This window comes from Antechinus flavipes, chromosome 1, assembly GCF_016432865.1.
Source record: "Antechinus flavipes isolate AdamAnt ecotype Samford, QLD, Australia chromosome 1, AdamAnt_v2, whole genome shotgun sequence".
Taxonomy (NCBI): domain Eukaryota; kingdom Metazoa; phylum Chordata; class Mammalia; order Dasyuromorphia; family Dasyuridae; genus Antechinus; species Antechinus flavipes.
The window spans coordinates 263,361,200-263,379,444 of NC_067398.1; the positions used below are offsets into that span (position 1 = coordinate 263,361,200).

Below are 18,245 nucleotides of genomic sequence, written 5' to 3' on the forward strand. Positions count from 1 at the left end.
TTATCGATCATGCAAATTATGATTTAAAGCATTTTTCATATGATTATAAATGGTGTTAATTTCTCCTGGAAATTGTTCATATCTTTTGACCATTTATTTATTGGAGAATGGTTTACATTCTTATAAATTTGAGTCAATTCTCTATTTATTTTAGAAATAAGGCCTTTATCAGAACCCTTGGATATAAAATTTTTTCCCCAGTTTTTGCTTCCCTTCTCAGATTCCACATTTTCTTGAAAACAGAAGCAGCAGTCCTACTTTCCACTGCCAAAAAGAACTACACCTCCTTCTTCTCTCTAGAGGGATTTTGTGGACCCACAGCTTGTGCTCATTGCACTTACCCCAATTCTCTTCCTGAGCCAAGTGTTCTCAATGAGACTCAGAAGTCATAATGAGTCCAGGCACCACCTGTGGGAGATAGGGTGGAGGAGCAGGAGGAGATCTTGCATGTTCACAGCCTTCCCTATATAAGTTCAGGCTTGTGAGCTGAGCCTTCACAGTTTTCTCTGAACAATGGGGAGAAGGGTATTTGGAGTTGGACTGAATAGGTCCCCTAAAGGGACATGGTGAGTATGGATGGATTCTTAACTTGTGGTTTGTAGATGGATTTTATGAGGTCTATATGACCTTGGATGTGGGGGGTAAGGATAGGAGGGAAACAAACCAAACCTAAGCACATCTATGCTTCTGTCAATCCTGAGTTTCCTTCCTAATCCATTGTAGTTTTATTTTATGTATTTCACATTCTCTTTCTGGGAAAGGATTCATAGCTTTCATCAGAGTGCTAAAAGAGTCCATGATGGATGACTCAAGTGAAAAAAGCACAGATGCTCCTAAGCCAAAACTTCTCTCCTTTCTTTACAGCCTAGGCCCACACTTTCCCTGGCTCTTGATCCTTGGGACTCTGGTAACCTCTGTAGTTGCTGGTAACTTCTCAACTACCAGCTTCCCAGGTATGTTGGCTGCTCTTTTTCCGACCACTGTATTAGTGGAGTTAGTAAGCCTAAGGATAGATAAAACAATCCCCTTCACTCTTCCTCCTATGACTAGTAGAAATCGACCTTCTCCTCCTCTCCCCTCCTCTACCCCCCCAGACCTGAGAATGGGGAAGAAACCAGATGTATGTTAATCATTTCCCTTTGGTTTCTAGGCACAGTCACTTGCTATGATGATGAAATAAAGATTGGATTTCCCGAAGATCTTGACAGCAAGTCTTGGCAAGCATACCTAGTTGGTAGGTCTTGCTGGCTAGCTAATTGGACTTGCCTAACTTTCAGCTCTTGATTCAGACTCATCAAAATTGAGCTTCTAACATTATTTTGGTGTTTACTGCATGCTAGGATACAAAGATGGGAAATAAGTCTTAACTTGAATATTTTAGTAGTTTGTAGCAGCTGAAATATTTGCAGGATAGAGCTGTCTCTATAAAGCTGGGGAAGGTCGGGAATAGGGAAGCTGGCTCCCACAGTAGAGACGCCTCTTCCTGCCCTTCCTAAAAGGGATAATTGATTCAGCAAGCCTCCATGTGCTTTGCCTCTGGGTTTGACTCTAAAAAGAGAAAACTGAACACTGATTAATCAACTTAAGAAGACATTTGGATTGGGGGGGGGGGGGTCTTTTTTTTTTTTTTTTTTTTTTTTTTTTGGTAGGGCAAAATTCTCTGTTGAATATTCAACTTTGGTTAGATGTTTTACTAAAATTTCTGTGGCACTCTGGGATTTTGATTGCCTCTCTTCTTCCTCTAGATTCCTTTGGTAACAAAATCTTGAATTGTACTCATATTATGAATTCAAATAATCTCACCTTGAGAGCCATGTATAAGAACTGTGCTGAAATGGTGGTAAGTGTTTTAATTCTCCTCATCCTCCTTTTTGGGGGGAAAAACTGGAGTTATTTCCGAGTGGGGAGGATATTTTTGTTGTGGCAAATAGCAAATCACTAAACTATGAAAACAGATGTCTGAACAGACGTTACAGGTGGCAGAGAAAAAGCTATTATCTCCTAAATAGGCATTCTAATAGAAGATTAGGCCAGTGATAGTAATCAGACAATAGTTAATACTGTGACTTATTAGTGATTATCACCAAAACTGAGGAAGCATTGGAAACCAAGTATTAAAGATATCTAGGCTACAGCCATTTTTGAAAACTGAATATTGTCCTAAGCAAACTGGCTAATAATAGATTTGGTATAATGACTTTAATTCTTCCATTTACTGAGACTGAGCAATTCAATTCTATTTCTGAGTCTCTTGTCTGCAAAATAAAGGTGTTATACTGAATGATCCAGGTAATTCTGTATTTACAACTTTAAATAGGAAGGGCAAATATTTCATTTTTACAGATTAAGAAACTGAAACCCAGAACTTCTTCTAAAAGTTACACAACTAATAAATGACAGATCTCATGAATTAAAAAATAATTTATGAAATTGGATATATCTTAATTGGTTAAGAAATAAATAATTTGAGGGAGTTGGAAATGAAACTGTGTTGGCCACAAGTAGATACAAAATAACATGCCTGCCTCCCTCCCCCACCCACCCCTTTCCTCAAAGTAACCAAAGGAAAAGAAATTTTCAGATTTCAACGAAGTCTGGGCAAGAGTGTTAGGCAGATATCAAAGGTATCAGGCATGGCTTGGAGAGTGAGATAGAATTCTTAAACTGGTGGGGATATGTATTCCTTACTTGAGTAACAAATATGAAGATGGCACTGCAGTTCTAGCTCTCTATCTAAATTAAGAATCCCAAAATATACTAAGTAACCTCATTAGAGAGGGAAAAACATACTCTGTAAATTTAGTGGCTCAGAAGGTCTGTCAAAAAGTACAATCTCATGAGACCATCTGAAAAGGCTTGCTTGTTATTTCGTAACTTTTAAAATTAATATCCCCTCATGTGAAGGTGATATATTGAATGCAGGCTCGAGACTAAAAATTTTTTGGACGCAAAAATTATTATAGCAGAGACAACTGTCTTGTATTTGTTTTTTTTTTTTTTTTTTCCAGCATGGTATGTATCAAGTGAACCTCAAATTCCTGCCCAATGGTACTGTGAACCACCAGGTTGTAACCTACCGGCTCAGCTGTCCTGCCACTCAAGCTGATGAGGTTATAGGTGAAACTTTAGCAGCCACAAACTGTACCAAGGAGTTCATGTCTGTGAGTATAACATGATCATCCTTCTAGCTTTTTGCTTTCAAAGGATCCCTTGACTTTCTTTATACATGCTTAAATGCATAGTCTAAGCAACCTTTCATTTATTTTGTTTTAGAATACTGTTGCTCAGTACTAAATAGTAAGCTCCTTGAAGGCAGGAATTGCGCCTCCATACTGTATAGAACTTTATATATAGATGTAAACTAGAAATGCTTCCTCGGCATCAGAATATAGCTATTCATCTGAGCCTACTGTTGAGGCCAGGTACCATGTCCTTAAAAATCCACCAGGAGAATTTAGTATAGCTTAACAAAATAATATACCAAGGATGAGGACATTTACTTGCCTATCTGCTAGGATTGTGAAGATGAAATGAGATGATATATAGGTAAAATGCTTTGCAAATACTACATAAATATTATTCCTATAAATAATTATTGCTCAGGATGATGGCTAATTGGTGTTAGAGAAACCTTAATTAGCTGTGATCCTGGGCAAGTAATTTCTTTTCTCAAGGTTGCTAATGTTCCAACTGAAAGTGGGGTGAGGTAGAGACAGGAGTCAGAGTAGATATATATATACTCTACATCACTTTGTGTTAAAAAATATTACAGGATTTAACACTAACACTTCTTTCATAGCTATGCCTTTCAGAGTTTTTTTAATATGTATTTTTTTTCCTCTTTATTTTTTTTAATTATACCTTTTTATTGATAACATATCCATGGGTAATTTTTCAACACTGACCTTTGCAAAAACTTATTTCAACTTTTCCCCTTCTTCCCTCCACCCCTTCTCCTAGATGGCAGGTAGTGCCATATATGTTAAACATGTTATAGTTATGTTAAATAAAATATATGTCTATATATATATATATATATATTTATAGAGTTGTCTTGCTACACAAGAAAAATCTGATTTAGAAAGAAGTAAAAATAACCTGGGAAGAAACAAAGATGCAAGCAAACAATAAAAGTGTAAATGCCATATTGTGGTCCATGCTCATTTCCCAGTGTTGTGTAGCTGGTTCTGTTCATTACTGATAAATTGGAACTGAATTGGATCCTCTCATTGCCAAAGATAGTTACTTCCATCACAATTGATCCTCATAGTATTGTTGAAATATATAATTTCCTGGTTCTGTTCATTTCCCTTAATACATGTAAATTGTAATTATAAATTAGTCAATTCTCTATATATTTTAGAAATGAGGTCTTTAACAGAATCTTTAACTAAAGACTTTCCCCAATTTATTGCTTCCCTTCTAATCTTGTCTGCATTAGTGGTTTTTTTTTTTTTTTTTTTTTTTTTTAACAAAAGCTTTTTAAGTTGACAATCTATTTTTTGTGATCAGTAATGATCTCTAGTTCTTGGTCACAAATTCCTTCCTCCTCCACAGGTCTGAGAAATAAACTCCTACGTTCTTCTAGTTTATTTATGATCCCATTCTTTATGCCTAAATCATGAGACCATTTTGTTATCTTGGTGAACAGTGTTAAGTGTGGGTCAATGCCTAGTTTCTGCCATACTAATTTCTAATTTTTCCAGCAGTCTTTGTCAAATGGTGAATTCCCCAAATTCCCCAAAGCTAGGGCCTTGGGTTTGTCAAACACTGGATTGCTATAGTTATTGAGTTTTGTTCTGTGAATCTAATCTATTCTATTTCTTAGCCAATATCAAATAGTTTTGGTGACTGCTGTTTTATAATATAGTTTTAGATCAGGCGACCTTCATTTTATTTTTTTTTATTAGTTTCCTTGAAATTCTTGACCTTTTTTGTTATTCCAGATGAATTTTGTTATTTTTTCCTAGGTCATTAAAATAGTTTCTTGGGAGTCTGATTGGTGTAGCATTAAAAAAAAATAGATTATATAGTATTGTCATCTATCTTATTTGCTTGATCTATCCAAGAGCACTTAATATTTTTCCACTTGTTTATATCTGACTTTATTTGTGTGGAAAGTGTTTTGTAGTTTTGCTCATAGTTCCTGACTTTCCCTTGGCAAATAGATTCTCAAATATTTTATCCTATTGGCAGTTACTTTAAATGGAATTTCTTTGTATCTCTTGCTGTTGGATTTTGTTAGTGATATATAAAAATGCTCATGATTTATGTGGGTTTATTTTGTGTTCTGCAACTTTGCTAAAGTTGTAGACTATTTCTAATTGCTTTTTAGTAAAATCTCTGGGGTTCTCTGTCATCTGCAAAGAGTCATAATTTGGTTTCCTCATTACCTATTTTAATTCCTTTAATCTTTTTCATCTCTTATTGCTGGAGCTAGCACTTATAATACAATATTGAATAGGAATGGAGATAGTGGGCAACCTTGTTTCACTCTTGATTTTATTGGGAATGGTTCCAGTTTATCATGATTACATATGATGCTTACTGATAGTTTTTAAATAGATGCTACTTCCTTTTTTTAAGGTAAAGTCCATTTATTCCTATACTCTCTAGTGTTTTTAATATGAATGAGTGTAGATTTTATCAAATGCTTTTTCTGTTTTTGTTAATTTGGTTATTGATATAGTCAATTGTTAAGTTTTCCTAATATTGAACCAGCCCTGCATTCCTGGTATAAATGCTACTTGGTCATGGTGTATTATCCTGGGGATGTTTTCTATTATCTTTTTGATAATATTTTAAGATTTTTTTGCATCAATATTCATTAAGGAGTTTAGGCTATAACTTTCTTTTTCTGTTTTTGTCCTACCTGGTAGGACTTCTTCATTCCCTATTTGTTTCAAATAATTTATTGAGTTAGAGTTGATTGTTCTTGCTTTGAGAGTTTAAGATGACTCTTTACCTCCAAGACCAAGTTCTATAGCTCAGTATTAATAAATATTAAGCATCAAATATGTATACCTAACTTTATAGATTAGAAAACCAGGGTACAGAAAAATTCACTGATTCCAGTTCTACTAACTTGTTATCAAGCCAGAACAAAGGCCTGGCATCTTCTAATTCTCAGCCTAATTTTTTTCCCCATCCCCTCAGACCACATCTCCATCTTAGAAATTGACCTTATTCTTATAGATGGAATGAAGAATTTTTTTTTTTCCTAATGAAAGCATATTGGACTTGGACCCAAGGATAACTGGATTCAATTTCTGCCCATCATACTTACTAGCCAGGAAAACTTAAGCAAATTTTCATTTCTAAACTTCATTTGTACAAGGTTGTAATAACTTTTAGTTCTTACCTTAGAGTTGTATGGATCAAATGAAAAATATATACAATGCTTTGTATCACTTAAAAACTACATAAGTATCATACCATATATACTTTAGAAGCTAAAGTGATTTATTTTTTTCCTTTCAGGTCTCATTTCCACAAATCCTACCCAGTTTTGATGACGAGACCATGGTATGCATTTTCCATCCCCTTTTCCACCCCTTCTCTGTTTGCATTTCTCTGCTTTTGGGTATTAGCTTACTTTAAAAAATTCTATGGATAAAGCATCATTTGAACTCAAGTTTTAGAGGTACAATTATACTTAGGCACCAATACCTAAGCAGGTTTTTTTCCTTTCCTATTTCAGGATAGGGAACCTCAGGTATCTTGGACTCTCATTGTGGGTGAGAGTCCCAGAAGGCAAAGGCTTACGCTTCAGGAAGCCATGCAACAGGGCTACAGTTTTATCATTGACAACAGCAAGATCATCTTGCGAGTTTCCTTTGATGCTGTTGGAGTCTCCCACTATGAGGTAGGTGATTCTTTTCTTTAAAAAAAAAAAAATTCACAAGAAAAGATATTTGAATTTGTCTTTCTCTGACTTTTGTTTCTTTAGGTCTGGATCTGTGACTTCACTAGTATTGAAAATTATAGGGATATAAACTTAGAGATATGCAATGAAGTTAATAAATTCGCCTCTTACATTTGAATTTGGAACTCTATGTAACTTACCTGTTGCCAAATGGCTTCATGTCAGGATTTAAAATGGGCCTTTCTGACTCAAAAGGTTGACCCTTTGCCCATCATGTAACACTGTTATTCATCATATCTTATAGCTATAATGAACACATATTGACTTGCTTGTGTTTTGAAGGCCAAATATTCACTTATTAATTCATACCTTTGTAACTTCTGCCTACTACTATTAGTGTTCTTTAGCATTAGAATTTGTGGTTGGGTAATATGTTTTTGTGCTTATTCAACTATTTTCTAAAATGTGTAGTGAGATTAGTTCCTTCATATAAAAAGTAACAGGTATTTAGTTTTTCACCTACAGAGAAATCTATTACATCAAAATCTAATCCAAACTCCACTGTGTCTGCATATTAATTAATTGATGCTGTAATAGAATGTCAACTTGAATTCAACTTTCTTTTCTTTTCTTTTTTTTTTTTTTTTTAAATATATATAAACACAGCAAGAAAATAATCACCTGTATACTGTGGCTCTTGAGCTTACCTATGGGCCTCCTGAACAAAGGCTTAGTCTTTCATCCCGAATGATTTGCATATTAGGTGAGATCATTGGCAGTTAAAAAAAATGATTTTTGTGGGGAGGAGATGGCTTAGTGGGTAGAGCACCAGCCCTGAAGTCAGGAGGACCTGAGTTTAAATCCAGCCTCAGACACTTAACAATTCCTGGTTATGTGACAATGGGCAACTCACTTAACCCCAACTGCCTCAGCAAAAGCAAAAGCAAAAAAAAAAAAAAAGAGAGAGGAAAAAATGATTTTTGGATGGAAGAATTTTTTAATATTAATATAAGCAATATTGATCTTTCAGGTCCAGCCACCTGTAATTCAACACATCTGACTCTTTTTATACCAGAGTTTCCAGGGGCATTGATAGCCATAAACGTAGACAGTCATAATGTCCCCATGAATATGTCAAAGACCAGTGGCATTGCTCTAGAGTCAAATGGCTCAAGGCTACACTTCAACAAAAGGATTCTGAAATCTAAAGTAAGTTTGTATTTGTTGAATGATTTCACATGTATAATTGAGTTCTTTGCCTTTTTCAATGAGTAAGAGGGAAAGAATTTAGAACTCAATATTTTTTAAATTTTAAAACTTTAAAAATTAGGATATTTTAAAGAATTATATCTTGGCTTGTACTTCTCAAAAAAAGGAATAAATAAAATATACTACCTTACTGGTGACTTGAAGGAATTTGGACCTCCCTCATTAAAAGGGAGATTATAAATGACTTTACATATAGATAGTCTAATCTGAAAATCCCAAGAAACTACTAGGTTGACTACCTAATTTCCTATGATATGACTTTCATTATACCCAGAAAGTTATTATTTATATGTAAGACTTGTTCACTAAATGAATTTTCCTAGTAACCTAAGGTCATATACTGCTTACCTTCGTCCTCCCCCACCCCAAGGTAGAATAACTCATTTTTTTCTAATCTTAATGGAAATCCATTTAAAATTTGCTTTTAAGGAAAATCTTTTCTTGAAAATTTATGCACTACTACCAATATTCTTGTGGAGATATAGTACAAAGAGCACTAGAATTCCTTATGGGATCACCTATGTGTCTAGTATGAGTAAAGACTGAAGGATGTAGGGACCTATAGTATACTTTGATCACTTAGTCGGTAGGCATTTCTTACCAGTACCCTCCAGTCATTTGTAATTTGTTTAGCATGCAAATCTGGGTAAAGACTCTAGAGGGGTTTTGCCTCTTTTGGAACAGTGACAGGTTTTTTGATAATCATTTCCCACTTGGGCATCTTCCCAGAATGTTCAAGATAAGATGGTCCTTTAGAGATAGTAGTTCATTTCTCATCTTAGATGAAAATAAAGCCAGCAAGATGAGATGCCAAGTATATAGAGGGCTGCAGATAGTGGGGGAACTCTAGGTTAGGTATAAGACCCTTCAGCCCGGAGGGAACCTACTGACGATGTCTGCTTTGGCTCTCTATCTTCCCTAAGGAAAAGTCAGGAGGGCATGACTAACTGTGTTCTAGTTGAAGCAAGGGATGCTTACAGTAAAGAGGCATTTATATATCAATAGTAGGTGCTTATGGTTACCACTTGGGTTTGCTGTGGTGACATACTATTGTAGTTAGCACTTGCTCGATGTGATAATGTAATGGTTCTCTAGTTGGCACATACTCAGTGTGCTATAATAATACTAAGGTATTTAAGGGCAGAGAGGACTTGAAATAAATGGACTCTATCCTTGTGAGTCTCTTGCCTCTTTCACTCCTCCACTAAGACCCAAGGTTCAGGCTGGTCCCAAAATTCTCCAGAGAGCTAGTCTAGAAGGTATATTTTTTTGGTACCCCATTATGGGGGCTCTAGAAAGCACACTACAGCCAAGCTCATAACTAATATTGTTTGAGGCAGAAATTAAAGCTGAGACTTCTTGTTCCCAAATCTGATACCTGTTTTAATATCTCAAGCTTGTATTTCTTGATCCCCAGATAAATGTGGTGGTTTGGTGTGAAAGGAAAGCATGTTGTTTGCCAACTTTTTGTAGTACCTCATATTTGATCTTGGTTAGGACTTAGAATATTGATCATAACAAGATATCATTGTTTTAAGAGAAATAAATAATTCCTGCCCTCAAAAACCTCTAGATCTAAAGAAATAAAGTCCCTTGACCTGGTGACTAAATAGACACTAAAAGCAAACCTATGAACATCCCCAGTGTTGCTTTTAGAGATAACCTCTGGTATCTCATACTAGTTAAATTTTTCTATTTTCAGATGTCTGAGAATGAGGCAGATATTCAGTTTTACTTACCTTCAGTCAAGCTGACTTTTCAGTATTCTGGGGAGATGGTATCTGTGATCCTCTATCCCGAGTCCTGTGAGTCACCAGTTTCAGTAGGTAAGGATCCTATTTGACATTGGTGAGAAGAACAGACTGTAAAACCGGTCAATTCTGACCATACTAGTCTCTTTAATTAAAGCTTTATATTTATATAAAACCTATAAATGGCTAAGTTGTCAACCTTGACCCTTGTAAAACCTTCTGTTCCAAATTTTCCCTCCCTTCTCCCCTCTCCCCCCCCCCCCCCCCAGATCTAACCATATCGGTCTTTATGGCCATGTAGTTTTTTTTTTTTTTTTTAGTAACTTTTTATTGATAGAACCCATGCCAGGGTAATTTTTTACAGCATTATCCCTTGCATTCACTTCTGTTCCGATTTTTTTTTTTTTCCCCTCCCTCCCTCCACCCCTTCCCTCAGATGGCAAGCAGTCCTTTACATGTTGAATGGGTTGCAGTATATCCTAGATACAATATATGTATGCAGAACCGAACGGTTTTCTTGTTGCACAGGGAGAATTGGATTCAGAAGGTATAAATAACCCAGGAAGAAAAACAAAAATGCAAGCAGTTTATATTCATTTCCCAGTGTTCTTTCTCTGGGTGTAGCTGCTTCTGTCCATCTTTGATCAATTAAGGCTCTCTTTATCGAAGAGATCCACTTCCATCAGAATACATCCTCAAACAGTATCGTTGTTGAGATATATAATGATCTCCTGGTTCTGCTCATTTCACTCAGCAGCAGTTCATGTAAGTCTAGCCAGTCCTCTCTGTATTCATCCTGCTGGTCATTCCTTACAGAACAATAATATTCCATAACATTCATATACCACAATTTACTCAACCATTCTCCAATTGATGGACATCCTTTCATTTTCCAGCTTCTAGCCACTACAAACAGGGCTGTATGGCCATGTAGTTAAAGTGAGTTGCCTAAAACTAAAGGATATTCTTTCAAAGTAGTCAGATTATTAGAAGTTTTAAAGCAGCATTTTTAGTAACTCTCCCATTAGGAAGAAATGAAAGGATGAAGCATTTACAAAGTGCCAGGCACTGTGCTAAGCACTTCATAATTCTCATTTGATCTTCACAACAATCTTTGTAGGGGGCTAGGGGTTAGGTTCCTTTTTTTTTTTTTTTTTAATTTTTTAAATTATTATTATTATTATTTTTTTTTTTTTTGAGAAAACTGAGGCTACAGATTGACTCGCATAGATATACTGGATTTAGGAGTAGTTCCAGATTCCAGGCTTAGTGCTAAATTAACGGCTTATAAAACTTATTTGGTAAACAAATTTTTTTTTCCCCTCCGTAAACCATAGTTGTTGATGGCACATGTACCCCGGATGGCTTTATGAACTTTGAAGTCTACAGCCACCAAACAAAGCCAACCTTGAACCTAGACACTCTCCAAGTGAGAGATACATCCTGCCAGTGGGCCTTTAAGGATCCCTCTCAAGAGATGGTTCGATTTCACATACCTCTGAATGGGTGTGGAACAAGAGCAAAGGTTGGTGATGTGGGGGAGCGTTAAGAGGTTGAGACCTGCCTCTCCTCAAGTTAACCAATTACTAATGAACTCTTCCTTAATGTCCTGAAGTTTGAAGGAGACCAAGTCATCTATGAAAATGAAATACATGCTCTTTGGGCAGATCTCCCCCCAAGCAAAATTACTAGAGACAGTGAATTTAGGTAAGAGGCTCTCGGCTCAGTAAACATATTCCTTCTTGGTCAGTTAAGTCAAATTGTTCAATCTAGAAACACTTACCTTTGCATCTTCCCTTCCCACACTCATCCTGGCAGTCTGACAGTGAGATGTTTCTACAGCAGCACCGATATCTTGGTCAGAACGAATATCAGTAATCCTCCTTCTCCAGTGGCTTCAGTGAAACCAGGACCACTTTCCTTAATCCTACAAATCTATCCAGGTAAGAGTAATATATACTTCTGAGAAGCATAATTTATATTGTACCTTAACTCTCCAAGATAAGAACAATGTCCTTTTGTTGGGTCATTTTTCTATAACCTTTATATTTCAATTCAATTCTAACTCTGTTTTATATGCTACAATTATAATTATTCTTGAACAGTGGTTGTCAATGGTTTCTATTCCACTTTTCTGGTCTATTCTACACTATTCTAATAGTAGGACATTATTTTAATGACATTTTTATAGTGTGTCTATTTGTAAAGCAATTTATATTTTTGTCATGAATGTTAGAGGCAGCTGGAATGGCAGTAGGTATGCTAGGCTTGAAATCAAGAAAGGATCAAAGTTCAAATGGGGCCTTACGCTTTCAGCTGTGTAGCTGTAAGCAAGTCATTTAAATGGTTTCCTTGCCTGTAAAAATGAAGATCATAATAGCACTTTACTCTTTGAATTTTTATGAAGATCAAATTCTCATTTATAAAGTTTAATACAGTTCCTGATGCATGATAAGTACATGCCTATTCCTTTCTCTTTCTCCCCTCCCCCCCCCCATTATCCTACTTTATAGATGGGGAAAACATATTTGGAAATGAATTTGGGTCTTCCTGAATCTCCTATGGAACTCTACTACTTGGCTCCCTCATTTCTATTCTGGTCTTAAAACTATTCAAATAACCTACAGGAAGCTTTCCCTTTCCTAGATGAGACTTATCTCCATCCTTATAAGGATGATCAGTACCCTATAGTGAAATACCTACGTCAACCAATTTATATGGAAGTTCAAGTTCAAAACAGAAATGATCCAAACCTCAAACTAGTCTTGGATGACTGCTGGGCAACAGCATCAGTGGACCCTGCCTCTCTTCCACGATGGAATGTGATTGTGGATGGGTAAGTCTACCTTTAAGCTAATCTGTTCTTGGTTATAGAATTCTGATGCTTAAATTAACAGACCATATATGGAATAGTGCAAAGTCGGTTGAGTTCATGAAGAAAAATGAAGTTGGACTGCCTCTTTGAAATGAATGATTAAAAATATCACTTATTAGGTTTGTGTCTTGAGCACTTGAGAACAAAAACAAAACAAATGGTTTCTGAACTCAAAGAGCTTACATTCTGTTGAAGACAATACATAAGAAAATAATGGCAAGGAAAATTAATTTTCCTCTAGAAAAGCCACAGAAACAGTGGGGCTATAGGGAGGAATCACAATGATACAATCCATCTAGGAACTGTCAGTTAAATTGATCATGGTTCATACCAGAACTAGGAAATAAGGAAATAAGAAAAAGAGAAATAGTTTACTGATAAGGATGTTGTAGATAAGTGTGGTGGGGGAAGGAGGAAATGAAACAAAGCCTGGTTAAGCCTTTCCTAAAATAATGGGTTATGAAAGAACAGTCCCAGGACAGTGCTTCTAAGGTATAGTTTCTGAAATGAGCAGCAACTATTGAGGAGGCTCCCTGGACTGATCCAAGTTTGGGGATAGGGATGAGCATAAACTGACTATTTCAAGCACTTCCCCCCTTCCCCCTTCTCCTCCCCCCTTGAATCTAAGAGCATGCTCAAAGTTAGCATCTTAGTGTCTAAACAGCAGTGGAAACCAGGGTTTGTGATATGCCTGGCCCATCATTTTTAATAAATGCTTATTGAAAAACCAAAATTCTATCTCTTGGAGTGACTGGGAATTCAGGTGGAGTATATCAATTCCAGTGGTATCGAGTTCAAATAGAAATGGGTGTCCTTAATTCCTATGTAAGGATCTCCAGATCTCATACTGACAGTTTTAAAATATAGCATCTGTATTTTATTTTGTTTAATGTTTTGATTACTTTGGTTCAAATTGTAACAGAGACCTTGTGTTTAAGTCAAATCATGATGTGTCTTGCCTCCTAGCTGTGATTATATACTAGACAACTACCGTACAAAATTCCACAATGTAGGTTCTGTGAACTATCCTAATCACTACCGAAGGTTTGAAGTGACAACTTTTGCCTTCGTATCTCAGGGCCAAGCTCTCTCTAACCTGGTAAGTGATGCAAGTTGCCTCAGCCCTCCTAGAAGATGGAGCTAAGCTAGGCTTAGATAGGCTAAGCGCCTTTCTTTCCCGTGTTCATTTGTCTTTTAGATCTATTTCCACTGCAGTGTCTTGCTCTGTGATCGGTTCTATCCAGATTCTCCTTTGTGTTCAGTGACTTGTCCCGCATCATCTAGGATGAAAAGAGGTAAATATTTAAAAGGTTTAAGCCTTGCTCTGCTTAGGAGTTAAGAACTTCTGCTGTTCCTTGATCGTTAATGGTGACTAAGCTTTCATATAAGCTGTTCCCAATTGAGACTAATGAAAAATCTGACATGGTTTCTGGGTAATCAACTTATTAATTAGGCTAGTAGTTAATAAATCAATGTCAGTGGTTCTTTCCAAAACCAACCAAAGAACCCACATGGAATATACAGGTTTAAATATTTCTTAAATGTTTAATATTTAAGTATCTTTGGGAGGGAAGAATAAGTTTTCCCTGTGGTAGAAATCTACTTTGGTTAACAACTAATGAGGGTATGAATATTGAATATTCTAAAGAAGAATTGTAGGAAGCAGGAAACCATGATTTTTCCACCTCCAACAATTCTCATAGAAGGATCTATTTTCCATCAATATTGGCCCTCTATACCAGAGTTAGAACAATGGTGGGATTACAAGAAGAATTTCACCTAGATAAGATAGTCTAGGTATAATGAATTTTGGGGTAAGGAAAGAAATCTCCTTGAAAGGCTAAGCTTTGGAAACATGGTAAAGATCAAACTATACACGAGATGTAAGAGACAAGGTATTTCTAATACTTGCTCTCAAACCCACATTTCAATCATTAACAGATGACCATGATTACAGTAAATAAATACATGCATATTTTTTCTCTCTCAGATATCATTGCAGAAAAGTCTACAATAACAAGTCTTCCTGGACCTGTCATCTTGTTATCAGATCAGGTCCCCTCATTGAGAGGTATGGCACAAGGCTTTTGTAGAAATACACATTTTTATTTACTCGGGTTATTTAACTTTAGGTTCAAATATTGTCTTGGGCTCAAATTCTTAAATCAGTTTAACTATTTTTGTTTTCATAAGCACTCATCTAAGTTTCATCCTTCAGTACTAAATTATTAGCAAGTGAGAACTTAAATGAGAGAAGACTGATTCAATTAAGCCTTTTGATACTATATATTAAAATTGTCCAAAATCATCATTAATTATGATTAAGACTAATAGTACTATTTTGTCATGAAAACTTTAAAGGATTATGACACTAAGTTTAACATACATGTGACCTAAATTTTATTATTGAATCTATTTTCTTTGCCTTTTAGGACCTACAGACACTAAAAGGCCTTGGTATGAAGGAACAAGTATTGCTCTTCAAGTAGGGTCTATTATAATAGCAGAGATATTTGTTGTGGCAGTAATTTGTCTAGTTAAATGCATACCAAGCAGGACAAAAAGATGTGAGTTAACAAATGATCTTGCTTAATAAAGTTAGTCAAGTAACAATTTTGTCTCATTTCTTGAGTGTGAAGGTAACTGTATTTAGGATTATGGTTGATCATTCTTTCAACAATTCCCTACGTTCATTCTGGAGGTAATTTAAAACTTGTATTAAATTTTTATCATACTTCTACTAGAAAAAGGTAACATATGTTATAGGAGTTCTTTAACTGGAGAAACGAAAGTATTTGCAGCTATGTTTAAATCCCAATTTCCTCTCTACTTTAAATGTGCTTTGTCTATCACGAAGTAGATCTGGATCAAATTCAGTCTCAGTAATTTAAGAATACTATGTTCTGTGATTTAATACATACACCTATTGCCACCCCCTACTCCTTTGTTGAAAACTAATATTTTCTTCTAGCCATGATTGGGTTGCTAATGGTTTATTATAGGGTAGACATTACCTGAACTGGTTAGCATAAGGAATTATTTTTTGCATGTCCAGCATATCAAGACCCTTAAAATCCACTAAAATATTCAAATCATTTCTTATATGCCTCTATTTGGGCCCTGTGAAATTATTAAAAAAAAAAAAGCCCAATGGCACTTAATGGTAAGTTTAGGCAACTGAGAGCCTAGTATTCTAGCTTATTTATCTTTGTATCTTAACAAATGTGTTCACTGCCTCTCCTGGTTTTGTGCCATCTGCTTGCTAAGCTTGCCAACTATCCCATATTTGAGTCTAAGATATTCAGTACAAAAGACTATTGAGGCATTCTACTGGAGACTCCCTTCCAAGATAAAACATAGGTAACTCTTGTGTTTTTTTTTTTGTTTTGTTTTGTTTTGTTTTGTTTTTTAGCTGTTTATTTGTTTATTTATTTTAAGACCCATCTCTTAAGAATAACACGAGGAACATTTGTCAAGTATTTCTGCTCTGATTCTATTAGAATAAACCCTTTCAAAAAAGGGAAATAAATTAGGCTGACATGACTTTTTGGTGATTAAAAAACAATCTCTGATTTGTTTCTTCTTTGTGAATCTCTCATACTTGTGAACTCCAATGAGTACTTAAATACTTCTTGCTTATATGAGCTCTCTAAAGGTGTGAATACAAGCATTGTATCAATTAGTTCTACTTAGTACCTTGTTTCAGGTTCTGGCCCAAAACATCTCCTTGTAGGATTAGATCAATGATAGTGAACCATGCTAAATTAGATAATTGTCTCTATCAACTCTAATGACTTAACAATTTGTAAAGATTCCAACATTTCTTCTTGGGGGGGGGGAATAGTCATTAAATATACTTTTTAATATGTTCTAAGCCTTCTGGGAACCAAAGGCCCACTGACCTAGACAATGGATGTCTTACATTCACTTTTAAAACAGATACTTGATCAGTAAATTATTCCTTTTTAGAATAGTATCAATTATCAACTTAAACATGTACCTTCAAAGAATAACAGGATGAATCTGAACTTGTTATATAGATTTTTCCTTTTAATACTATTATTTCCCACAGTCTTTCCATTATCACTGGCCAGATCTAAACAATTGTTTGCCAGTTCCTCACTATAACAAAGCTTTTTTTTCCCCCAGGTCAGATGAACAAGTTGTTCAAGAACATCTTGGTACTCTAGTTTCCTTAAGTTAAACTCTGAGCCATTATTATTCTAGCACATTGCAATTAATTCTCTGGCTAAAAGATACATTTCTCTTCTGTGAGAAGATACTGTCCCATCTATTTACTAAAGAATCTTATTTAGTTCTTTGATCCTTGCTAAACTGTTCCCAGATTTTCTTTTCTGAGTTTTCAGCACTATCTGTTCTCATCATGTACGTTCAGATATAAGTTTTGATGATCTTGACAAAGGTTTCCTCATACCAAGAATGAGAATTGTGTTTGAAATGATTTCTTAAGTAGACTTTGTTAAATGCTTATTAAACTTGGCAAAATAGTTCAGTGTTGGTACTCTAGTACTATGTCTTCAGAACTATTTCTTTCAATGTTCCCTTCCCCAAAAGGATTTTTTTAAAAAATCCCTCCATTGAGTATATTTTGATTAATTATGCATATTGCAATCTTAATGTCTGGGTTGGTGAGGTCTCTGTATCCATACAATCTATATACATCTCTAATTTTTATTCATTAGAATTATTTCTTTGAAATTTTATAATTTAATTCTTGAGAATATCCTTCTTTCCCATACTGACTTCTATAGCATTTCAGCTTATGGGATTGTAGGTAGCCTTTTCACTGAACCCTTCTAAGTGTGGATATTCTATTCATATTACTTTTTTTTTTTTCAATTTTTGTTGGCTCTTTGAGGATTCTCTTAAATAATTCCCTCCCAGGAGGATTATGGAAAGAGTAGGTTGGTAAATTTCAAACTCTCCAGGTTTCACAAATTTGCTCCTCAGTGTGAATATAGACTAGTGTAAGATCAAGAGAACTTGGGCTGGAACAGGAGTCTTCTAATAAGTACAATCCCAGAAGAGCTGAAGAAAGACCCCAGTCCAGGGATTAGCCCACTTGAAGTTGACACCTGTGGGTAATCTCTGCACAAGCATCAAAAAGGGAACCTTGAGGCTAGTTTGTTTTGGCTGGAGTATCAGCAGAAACCACAGAAACTTTCACCTTCTGGACACTTTGAGGAGTCTGGAGTCTGAGCCCTAGAAGACTGGGGGAACCTCAGTTGATTTAGGCCCAATTGTGCTGCTGAGCTGTGGCTTTGAATGAGAAGTTACCAGCACACCAGAGTGCAGAGGCACGGGGCAGGGATGATACAGGCACTTGTGAGAGAAGGTGGAGCTCTTAGTTTGGAGTTCCAGGAGACAAATGAAGCTAGATGCCTCTTGCTCCACAATTAGAGGTACTGACACTAATACTTCTCATTTAAAAAAAAAAAAAAATGAGCTGGCAAAGAAAGATCCC

General features: G+C 35.7%; 1 protein-coding gene across 1 annotated transcript; it reads left to right on the top strand.

The window, feature by feature from the left end:
- The first annotated feature begins 476 nt into the window (after positions 1 to 476).
- ZP2 (zona pellucida glycoprotein 2) lies at positions 477 to 15,373 on the top strand. Its single transcript, XM_052001329.1, has 18 exons — positions 477 to 566; positions 865 to 953; positions 1,151 to 1,234; positions 1,746 to 1,840; positions 3,009 to 3,161; positions 6,481 to 6,525; positions 6,701 to 6,865; positions 7,532 to 7,628; positions 7,896 to 8,074; positions 9,837 to 9,960; positions 11,223 to 11,410; positions 11,501 to 11,592; positions 11,704 to 11,828; positions 12,532 to 12,721; positions 13,727 to 13,859; positions 13,959 to 14,055; positions 14,751 to 14,831; positions 15,193 to 15,373. The coding sequence occupies exons 1-18, from the start codon at positions 514 to 516 to the stop codon at positions 15,351 to 15,353; spliced, it is 2,151 nt and encodes a 716-aa protein (XP_051857289.1). The 5' UTR covers positions 477 to 513; the 3' UTR covers positions 15,354 to 15,373.
- Positions 15,374 to 18,245: the final 2,872 nt, after the last annotated feature.

Bases quoted from the DNA above. Each gene is read 5' to 3' on its own strand.
- ZP2 (XM_052001329.1), top strand. From the start codon at position 514: ATGGGGAGAAGGGTATTTGGAGTTGGACTGAATAGGTCCCCTAAAGGG. The intron at 13,860-13,958 runs GTAAGTGATGCA...TTTGTCTTTTAG, and splicing joins GCCAAGCTCTCTCTAACCTG to ATCTATTTCCACTGCAGTGT. The intron at 14,056-14,750 runs GTAAATATTTAA...TTTCTCTCTCAG, and splicing joins ATCATCTAGGATGAAAAGAG to ATATCATTGCAGAAAAGTCT.